General features: G+C 62.0%; 1 protein-coding gene across 1 annotated transcript; it reads left to right on the top strand.

The window, feature by feature from the left end:
- The first annotated feature begins 3,285 nt into the window (after positions 1–3,285).
- On the top strand, positions 3,286–10,571 carry RTP5 (receptor transporter protein 5 (putative)). The gene is made up of 2 exons (XM_002723728.5): positions 3,286–3,914; positions 5,597–10,571. Exons 1-2 carry the CDS (start codon positions 3,622–3,624, stop codon positions 6,900–6,902), a joined length of 1,599 nt encoding a protein of 532 aa, XP_002723774.3. The 5' UTR covers positions 3,286–3,621; the 3' UTR covers positions 6,903–10,571.
- Positions 10,572–10,663: the final 92 nt, after the last annotated feature.

Genomic DNA, 10,663 nt, shown 5'->3' with positions numbered 1-10,663 from the left:
CAGCCGGGTTTCCTCCAATGCGGCAGGTGGCCCGTGGCGCCTTGGCCCAGGCAGCCTGAGTCACAGCTGGCTCCTGGGTTGGGACAGGAAACGGTTAATAGTGTCTGCAAATAAAAACTTTCTGTTCTATCTTGGTTTTGAAACATTTCCCAGAAGTGAGAAAAGAGAGCCTCATTTATCTGCCCAATTTAAGAGCTAACTTGAAACAAATTTCATGAGCTATTTCCAATTTACTACACACGGGTACACAGACAGTTTTATCCCTCCCACTATTTTTTTCTAAACTTTCTAGAATGTAATTAGTTTCTTTTTTTTTTTTTTTAAAGAGTTATTTGAAAGGCAAACAGAAAGAAAATCTTCCATCCTGTGGTTCCCTCCTCCAATGGCCACAGCGACTTCAAGAGGAAGCCAGGAGCTCCGTCCGGGTCGCCCCTATGGGAGACAGGGGCCAAGCACTCTGGCCATCTGCGGCTGTCCCAGGGAGCTGGATCGGAAGCAGAACAGCTGGGATTGAACTGGGCCCACATGGGACGCTGGTGTTGCGGCTGAGGCCTCTGTCTTTAATCAGACTTGTTTCTGACTGACGTGGTTGAAGCTGTCGTGGGGGCCTCCCAAGGTCAGACAGAGGTGTCCGTCCTGGGCATGAAACATGGCTGTGTTCTGCTGCCTGTGCTCCAGCTGTGCCCTCTCTGCTCGGATGCAACCGTCTCAGGCCCTGCTTGTGGGCTCAGTGCGTGTGTGAAAATACCTATCGTGTATCCATCCTGTGGCCGCCATGTAAGGTTAGAACTCCCAGTCCCTGGAAGGGAGACAAGGAGGCTAAAACCATATGTAAAGGAAAACCCTTCTTTGTTCGGGGCTCAGGATTTTGGTAAGAAATTCCACCTGGGCCTTCTGCCGGCATAGACTACTTCCTGTTAGGGGCCTTGGTGTCTCCTCTCGGGACACAAATCCTGCTACGGTGCCACAGAGGGCAGCTTCACCCACTGTGCCTGAACGCCAGACCCTGCCTTTCACCTGTGCAAATTCCCAGTGTGTGTTTGTGTATGCGTAGGTGTGTATGTGCCCGTGCAGCTGTGTAGTCTGTGTACTGTGCTGTATGTTTTTGTATGTACTATGCACATGTGTGTGTTGTACATTTGTATGTGTAGGTGTGTAGTCTGTACTGTGCTGTATGTTTTTACACGAACCATGCAAGTGTGGTGTATGTTAATGCATGTGTAGGTATGTATGCACACGCATACATGTGCATTCTTGTACTGTGCTGTATTTCATATGTACTGTGCGTGTTGTGTGAGTGTGTGTACATGTGTAGGTGTGTAGTCTGTACTGTGCTGTATGTTTTTATATGTACTGTGCACATGTGTGTGTTGTACATTTGTGTGTGTAGGTGTGTATGTGCACACATAGATGTGTAGTTTGTGTACTGTGTTGTGTGTATATTTTATATGTATTGTGTATTTTATATGTGTATGTGTTTCTGTGTGTAGTGCGTGACTTGCACATATGTGAGTTCATGTGTATTATGTGTAGTGTGTATTTTGTGTGCATGTATGGGAGGGGGCGGTTCCTTTCTCATCTGAACAGAAACCCGGAAGTGGAGTGCTGACAAAGGACCCCCCCATTCCTGCCACGGTCTCTATGCCCTGGTCACCTCGTGGTCCACAAGGGCTGCTGGAGCACCGACCATCATCTCTACGTTGATAAACAGAAGAATGTGAAAGTGGAGTGAGAAGAGTAGGCCCTGCCCGGCAGCCCTGTGTCAAGGATGTTTCCCAGAAGCACGTCCCGTAGTTCCTCCTCTGTCTGTCACAGAAAGACAGCACGTATCTGAAAGTCAGAGCACGTTCAGATATGCAAAATAAAGCAGCACGCTCTTTTCAGGATCAGCGGCGAGCTGGAGAAGGGAGAGAACTGGTGAGCCGGCGGAGGAGTGAGAGGCCGCTCAGTGTCCAGGGCAGAGGCAGGAGAGAAGCCCAGGGCAGCCAAGAGCCCAGCAGGTGCCTGTGTGCAGGAGAGCACCTGCCGTCCTCTGGTTCAGGAAGAGCGGGTGGCTGCCAGCCCCGGAGGCCCGAAGCTGGGCTGGCACTGTGGTGCTGTCACCTCACCCGACTGCTGGTTCCAGTCCTGGCTGCTCCACTGCTAGTGCACCTGAGAGAGCGGCAGGGGATGGCTTGAATTTTTGGGCCACTGCACCCATGTGGGAGACTCGGTTGGGTTTCAGGCTTCTGGCTTCCGTCTGGCCCAACCCCAGCCATTGCAGCCATCTAGGGAATGAACCAGCAGGAGGAAGATCTCTCCCTGCCCCCCAGCCCGTCTTTCAAATAAACAAAATAAAAATAATTTAAAAACAAGAAAACAAAACCAGAAGGACCAAGCACCCTGCCCACAAGTAGAGGACAGATGGGTAGCCAGCCAGGTGCAGACGGGGCAGGGCGGAGTGAGCTGAGTGACCACGTGTGGCATGGAAAGGGCACATCCCCAAGACCTTGGACGGTCGTCTGCAGGCCCTGCACCTGCAGCTGGGCCCAGAGAGCTGGGCAGGTGGGCTGTGCAGCTGTGAGCAGGGCAAAGTGAGCTGAGCGACCACGTGTGGCATGGGAGAGGCACTGAGCCCGTCCAGGGGCATGTCCCTGAGACCTGGGACATCATCTGCAGGCCCCCAGAGAGCTGGGCAGGCGTGAGCAGGGCAGCCCGCCCCAGTGACTGGAAGGGACAGCTTCCAGGGGCCCACAGAGGCTACAAGGCTCTGGTTCCATGTGTGTGGGGTGTCTCCCGGGGGTCCCCTGAAATGGCCCTTGGGGGTGTCTATTCTTGTCAGCATGAGCTTCTCCAGCAGCCAGAGCAGCTGCCCACAAGCTCCTCTCCATGGTGGCTGCCCTGAGCCAGGTGCCCATGCTCAGGGCTCCTGGGGCCACCTCTGCACCCCAGCCTCAACATGGCCCTCGTCCTGGAGAAGCTGCCCAGCCACGGTCACCAGAGGCCGCCTCGGCTTGAGTCCTTCACTGACAGCTGTGGGTTGGCCGTGCGTGCAGCCCTGCCATCCTGGACGGCCAAGGCTGGCCTGCTTTCTGCACTAGCTTTCTCTCGCTGTTCCCTGAGTCTTGGGAGGGAGGGAGAAGCCAGACATGCTGTTTCCGCAAGCTGTGAGCAGGGCTGCTGAGGCTGCGGCTCAGGCCGTGCAGCCACAAGCGGGGCTCGGCCTGGCTGGGGGCAGCGCAGTGGTGGAGGGGCCTGAGGCTGGCGGCAGCAGGGACAGCTGCGGGCTGGTTCTTTGCCTGGGAGGTGTGAGGCTGGCATGTATGTTCTAGGCATTTTTATGTCGGTGTCTTAGAATTTAGTGCCATGCTGTTCCAGTTCAGGGTTGGCAGTCCGCTGGAAAATACCAGACCCTTGGAGAGACGCTCACGGGACACTGCTCACGCGTCGTGCAGGGAAGAGAGCAGCTGCAGGCGATGCATGCGTGTCACATGATCTCTGGTCTGTGACAGTGGCTGTGCAAGCATACACGCCCATGTACACGGCAGCCACACAGACATCAGCACACCCAGCTCGTCGCGACCGTGACCTCTGGGTGCTGGGGTCACAGGCGATTTCATTGTATTTTTCCTCTCTGCTTCCATGTCTCTGAGACAAACCGGTTGCCACGGAGACCGTGCTGTTGTCAAGGCAGCTGATTGGCCAGCGCGGGACCGAGGCTTCCTGGGAGCCCCTGAACGAGTGCGGCTGTCAGCCCGCAGTGCAGACACGCGCAGCATGGACGCGGCTGGGGCGGACGTGTGGGTGAGCACCTTCGCCCAGCTGATGAGCGAGAGGAAGCCCCGAGACGCCTGGGTCCTGCTCCCCCAGGAGAGCCTGGCCGCGGGGCCCCTGGACGGCAGCAGCTTCCAGTATCGGCTGAAGGGGCTTTCAAGGTGCGGCCAAGGGCAGGCGGGGGGGAGCCCCCTGTGGGTGAGGGGAGGCTGAAGGCGCCTTTCTAGGCTCTGAGACCGGGCCCGAGTGGCCCTGGAGTGGGTGCTGTGGGGCTGGCAGCGGGCATCCACCCCGCCTGGACTTGTCCCCCATCAGGTGGGTGGGGCCGGGCGGTGCCAGAGCTGAGACCCGACAGTGCTGACATCATGGCTGCCAGGGGGGTGGGCGCTCCCCTGGCCTGCGCTGTTCCCGTGGTGTTGCCATGGTGTCCAGGCAGGGCCTGGAATGCGCAGGTGCGGTGCTCAGGCCTGAGCAACCAGCCAGCCGGGCAGTCCTGCTTGGGGAGGCTGTGGCAGAGGGTCCCCAGGGAGCCTCATACTTCATCACCACCATGAACCTCCCCAGCGTGCATCCCTGGCTCATGGCGCCAGCCAGGGGGCAGCTCTAGCAGCTCCGTCGGCCCCTCGGCATGCTGACCGGTTGTCCTGCTCTCTGCCTCTGACCACATAGCTCCCGAGCACCGGATCTGGGGGCCAGTGTGTGGTGGAGCCCTGGCTCTTCCAGGTGCTGGGTCTGAGAAGACCGAGAAGCCCCTGCCTGGCCCCACAGCCAAGTGCTGCCATGTAGCGCATGCAGGTGGCTCTGGTCACCCAGACGACGGGGACCACGACACCCATGTCTCCAGCCAGGGCCACCAGGCACCTGTGGCTTCTGATCGCTAATCAGACTTAAGCAGAGTTAGAAGTTCAGCTCCACGTCCATGCGCTCTGTAGGCTCCTCGGCCGCGCAGGGTCTAAAGCAGTTCCATCGTCTGGAAAGTCCCATGGGCAGCGCAAAGACAGGGTCACTGAGGGCAGCAATGAGTGGCCCTTCATCTGCCCCCCCGCCCCGTCTTTTTAAAAAGTTTACTCATTTTTATTTAGATGAAGGGCAGACTGATGGGGGTGGGGAGAGACAGAACTTCTCCCATCCAATGGTTCAGCCTTCGAACGGCCACAACAGCCAGGGCTAGCCAGGCTGAACTCCATCCGGGTCTCCCACGTGGGTGGCAAGGGAAGCCAGCACCTTCGTCACCGAGGTCCATTGGCAGGAAGCTGAATCGGAAGCAGAGGCGGAGATTCCAGGTGCTCCGATACGGGATGTGGGTGTCTCAGGTAGTGGCTTAATCTGCCCACCCCAACCCAAGGACCTTGGAGGAGAGTCCATCCTGGGGGCCAGGAGCTGGGCGCTTCTTTCAGCCAGGGGTGTGGTGCCCAACTCTCCAGCTCACATATGAGGTGCACTGTTCAGAATCCAGGGGGCTTGTCCAGGGTCCCCCGAGCCTGCACTTAGCTGCAGGGGGCATCCCTCACACCAGCACCCCCTTAAATTTCCCAAATTTCTCATCACCTGGCCAGGCCCAGCCGGGAGGCCCTGAGTCGGCTCCCCCTCCTGCCCTGGCACTCAGGGAGTCCACACTGCAGACAGCAGAATGTGGGGGCGCGTGGCTCCCAGGCCTCCGGCCGGGGTGCACCCTGGTGCTGCCCTGCTGTGCGCGTGTCTGCGTCTCAGGTCTTCAAGCTGCAGGGCCTGGCCCAGAGCGAGGCAGCTCCGAGCGCTGCGGCTGCGCCGGCCGGCACCCGGCTGTTCCCGGGCTGGAGCTGCGTCCTGCCCGGCCGCGGCTCACGGCCCTCTCTCCCCGCAGGCTCCAGTGCAGCCGCTGCCTGTGGGTCTGGCGCTCGGCGCACGTGCACATCCTCTTCCACCTGTGGTGGGACGCGGGCAGCCGCCAGGGGCTGGTCAAGATGCGCGTGTGGGGCCAGCGGTGCCGGATGTGCCCCCCGGGGCCGCCGGGCCCCCGCGGCGACTGCCAGGTGAGCCCCCTCAACGTGTGGATCTTCCTCAGCAAGCTGGTGCTGCACATCCTGAGGCGGTGCTACGGCGACCACCTCAGCCAGTGCCCCGAGGTCCGCTTCGGCGACCGCTGCGAGGCCTGTGAGCTGCAGCTCTGCTTCCTGCAGACGGCGCCCGAGCTGGCCTGGGGGCCGGCGGCCAGGGCCGGGCACGCGGCCGGCTGCTGCGCCGGCGGCCACGACCCCGGCGGCCTCGCCGAGACCGACTTCCTCGACGGCGCCGCGGCGGACGGCGGCGAGTGCCCGCACGAGGGCGCCCGCGTCGTCTCGCTGCCCTTCTCCCTGGTGGACGGCGGCCGGCCCGCGGCCGGCGAGCGCCCGGCTGCCCTTGGCAGGGGCACCCTGCGCCTGTTCGGGCCCGGCGGCGCGGCGCCCGAGGGCGGCGGCATCCCCGTGGACGTCGGGGACCCGGTCTTCCACGCCGAGGGCCTGTGCCTCGGCGACGTCGAGCCCACCTTCGAGCTGCGCGGCTTCGTCTTCGGCGGCCACGGCGGCGCGCCCCGCCCCGTGGGCGTGGCCAAGGGCCAGGGCCCGCTGTCGCTCAGCGCGGGGCTGGCGGCTGCCGGGGCCCCGCTGCCGGCGGTGTCCTACGTGGTCGGGCTCTCGGCCGACGGCGAGGGCGCGGTCACCTTCCCGCTGTCGGCGTTGGGCGTGCTGGGCACGGCGCCCCCCGGCGAGGCGTGCTACGTCACCTTCCCCTTCAGCTTCGCCGCGGGCGCCGGGAAGGAAGACGGAGGCGCCCCGACGACGCTGGGCAGCGAGGCGCGCAGCCCTGTGGCGGTCAGCAGCGGCTCCATCGCCATCCCCGTGTCGGCCCTGGAGGTGGTGCAGCGCCAGGGCCCCGAGCACGCGGCCGGCGGTCCGCACAGCGGCGGCCTCGCGGCCTACAGCTACTGCCGGCGGCGGCACCGGGCCAGGCCGGGCCAGCCGGGCTGTGGGCCCCACGCCGAGGACGAGCCGCACGCCTGCAGCGTGCACCGCCGGCCCCGCGCAGAGCCGTCCGAGGACTTCTGGATCTGGGTGTCCATGACCGTCTGCATCTTCTGGCTCATGTGCATGTGCAGACTCAACTTCAGCATCTTCCAGCAGCCGGCCTAGGGTACGGCCGCGCCCCGAGCCGCCCCGGCCGCCCCGAGCCGCCCCGGCCGCCCCGGCCGCCCCGGCCGCCCCGGCCGGCCCCGCCTCCGGGCCCCCGCCTCGATGTGCGTGCCGGTTTTGTGTGTGTTCGTCCTGTTTCTGGTCCTGTACACGTGTGTTTCCGGTGCTTTTCTCTCTGTATGTAGAAGTACAATAAAACGAAGTGGATCCCACCGCCTGCCCTCGGGGAGAGAAGGGACAGAACTGGAGGTCCCCCTGCGGAGGGTCCAGGTGGGGCGGCAGAGGCTGTCCCCCACCTCTCCCGCAGGAAGGACCTACCGCACGGCGGCTGGTGTGAGTGGCTGCGGACCCCTGAGGTGCTCCCGTCGCTCATGCAGGGTGGAAGCCTGGTGACACCCGTGGGAATGTGGGGCACTTGGGGAATGTCACCTCAGGAGGCACTGTCCAGTGCACAGGTCCCTGGCAACTGAACTTTGGATTTTCGTAGTAGAAGGCCCCAGCTTCCATTCCCAAAGGGAGGGGTCGCAGGGTGGCCCAGGCAGCAGGGGCTGTGTCCAGCTGTGCCCAGCCACCCAGCCCCTGGGGTCTGCCAGGGGGCTACAGAAGCCGGCCTCTCCCAGGGCCCTGAGTTGGGGGCCAGTGTGGCTCTCAGAAGGTTCTTCCTGTGGGGCTGCCCTGGAGGCAGGACTGGCGCAGTGCAGGTGAGGGAGGAGGTTCAAGACAGCAGCCCAGGAATCCCACTGGTCTGTGGGCACCGAGAGATGGCAGAGGCTGCAGAAGGTTCTGCCCCTTGGGCCAGGCATAGCACGGACAGTCAGCCTGCAGACCACTGCTAGTCTGACTGTGACCTGGGCCGTGGTGACCCAGGAAGGAACCTCCAGTTCCATGGCTGCTCCCTGGCTCAAAGGCCCTTGTCCTGGGTCAGGGATAGGGTTTAGGGTTTGGGTTAGGGTACCTGCCCCAAGCTACCGGCATTGCCCCTCCCCTACTGTAATAGCACCCCTCTTGTCACCACCCAACCGTGTCCTGGAGGGTGAGGCCTCATCAGAGCACCCAATGCCCACCCCTGGGACAGCAAGTCCCTGTCTCATCCCCTGCCTTTCTCATCAGCATCCAGGCCTGCCCTGGCTTGTGGCAATGCTGAGGCCAAGAGGCTGGGTTCTGGGGCCGTGGGTGGGCAGTGGGTATGAGAGGTCATTTCTGTTTCCACCCGCAGATCGACTTCAGGAGGCGGAGCCAGGAGGCCCCTGGCTCCCATCAGATGGGGTCCCAGAGTGTCCATCCCCACCCCCTGCTCTCTTACGATGGGATCCCTGAGTTCCTGGCCCCACCCCCAGCTCCAGTCACATGGGGTCCCTCTGAGGGGCCAGAGAGGGTGGGAAGCCCCTCTCCTCTCACTCCTGTGGCCCCCAGGGCTTCATGAGTCCACCTCTGCAGCCCAGAGACCCTGCCTGAGGGCCCACTATCCCCTGCTCCCCAGCAGTGACTTTCAGGGGCACAGAGGCATGGGAGCGACAGTGAGAAGGAGTCCCTGCAGAGGCCTGGAGTGAGAGCAGGAGGGAGAGAAGACGAGAGAGGCTCTCAGTGGCCGCTGCTGGAACCGGTCACCGAGCCAGCGCCCTTCCAGAAGCACGAAGTGGAGTCCACAGCCGGTGCTGGACGTGAGGCTGGGTGAGGTGAGGGGCCATCCTGTGGTCACATTCTGGGGAGCGTTTGCCCCCCACTGACACCAGGGCCAGCTCCATCTCCTCCACTGCCCCGGGAGCCACAGCCTCAGATGCATCCTTAACACAGGCGGGGCGTGGACAGCCTGCCTGCTGTTTCTCCAGGAAGCCAGGGCTTGGAAGTCAGATCCCTGACCCCTCATCCTGGACACCCTTGGGTCAGCCTGCTGCAGCAGCCCCAGAGGCCTCTGTTCTGCCAGAGCTGTGAGCCAGGCACGGGGCGGGGCGGTAGCGTGTGCAGCGACATTTTCATCACCAGGCCACGGTGCTGCAGGAGGGCTCGCGCCTCTCCCAGGCGAGGGGCCCACAGAGTCTCCAGCAGGGCTGCTGTGTGTGGCCGGTTCTCCCCACAATGGGGAGACTCGACCTTGACTCAACCTTGACCTCAGAAGTGAGCTCAGCCTGCACAGGACCCACGTGGTTGTCCCTGGCAGCAGGAGACAGTGACAAGGGAACCATAAACACGACAGGCACTGCTTAGGCTGAGCAGGGATGGCTGAGTGGAGGGAGGGCATTAAAGGACGGCCATGGGGGCTATGGGGCCGGGGGGTTGAGCCGCTCCTGTGGTGCTGCCTTCCCATGTGGGCGCTGGTTCAAGTCTTGGCTGCTCCACTTCCAATCCAGCTCCCTGCTAATGTGCAGAGATTAGAAGCATGGTGTGGGGGCTGGTGCTGTGGCGCAGCAGGTTAACGCTCTGGCCTGAAGTGCCGGCATCCCATATGGGCGCCGGTTCTAGTCCCGGCTGCTCCACTTCCAATCCAGCTCTCTGCTGTGGCCTGGGAAAGCAGTAGAAGATGGCCCAAGTCCTTGGGCCCCTGCACCCACATGGGAGACCTGGAGAAAGCTCTTGGCTCCTGGCTTTGGATAGGCACAGTTCTGGCTGTTGTGGCATCTGGGGAGTGAACCAGCAGATGGAAGACCTCTCTCTTTCTTTCTCTCTCTGCCTCTCCTCTCTTGGTGTAACTGACTTTCAAATAGGTAAATAAATCTTTTTTTTTTTTTTTAAAGAAGCACGGTGTGGTTCCCGCCCTCAGTGGGTAGAGCCACTTGATGGTACAGTCCCGGGCTAATGACCAGTGCTGGTCCTGGAGGCTGTGAGAGAGAGGTGTCAACTTCCAGCGATGAGTGTGAGATTGTGTTTCCCACCGAAGTTCTGTCAGCTTGTACTGCTCCCACGCCAAGCACAAGTCGAGCAGATGCAGGCAGAGTGTGGGGCGGGGGAGTGTCAGGGTGACTGGTGCACCTGCCTTGTGGCCATGGTTTGTGGGATGGGGAGGGTCTCTTCTCCAAGGAGGGAGGAGGCGTGGTCTGTTTCTGTTTCCTTTTGTCCCCAAGTGGCTTTCCCTCCAGGGCTGGCTCTCATTCCTGGGGCCGGTGCCGCACACGTGGCCTCTCCCTTTGCTGACCTTGGTGCAGATTTCCGGGCAGCCCTGGCCCAGGCCTCTGTCTCTGCCTGCCTCAAGGAGGCCTTCCTTCCTCCTGGGCTCGTCTCCATGGCAGGATGGCTGGATGGGGGCATCACCAGGCAGGAAGCCGCGGGCACGGCTCAGTCCCCTCTGTCCGAATATCTGCCAGGTCATCCCGTATCTGTCTGTTTCCATAGCCGTTTGCAGTGGGAGAGCAGGACCAGCAGCCTCCTGCCATCCCCACAGCCCAGGGCACTCCAGTGGGCAGCAGGGGCGTGGCACACCTGCCCCTGGTGCTGTGACTGGGGAAGCCGGAGCTCACCAGAGCAGTGACAGCAGGGAAACGGGCCACAGTGCATGCAGCGTGTGCACCCCAGCAAATCAAGCTGAGCGGCAGCCCCTGGGGAGGGAGGGCTGTGAGCACCAGGGGCTGCTGCACCTGCTGAGGGGCCTCACCGAGCCCCTCCTGGCCGGGTCTCAGGCGGCCGTTCTGAGTCGTCTTTCACAGCTGCAGCTGAGCTGTCAGTGGGCGTAGACTGGGGCTGTTTAATGGACAGACGTTCAGAGAGGTCAGAGAGACCCAGGGCGGACAATGGAAAGGACCCTTCCCTGCCGAGCTGTGACAAGCACT

The sequence above is a fragment of the Oryctolagus cuniculus genome, chromosome 3 (assembly GCF_964237555.1).
Source record: "Oryctolagus cuniculus chromosome 3, mOryCun1.1, whole genome shotgun sequence".
NCBI lineage: Eukaryota > Metazoa > Chordata > Mammalia > Lagomorpha > Leporidae > Oryctolagus > Oryctolagus cuniculus.
Note: the sequence above shows the minus strand (reverse complement) of the source record. Positions and strands in the feature narration are given on the sequence as shown.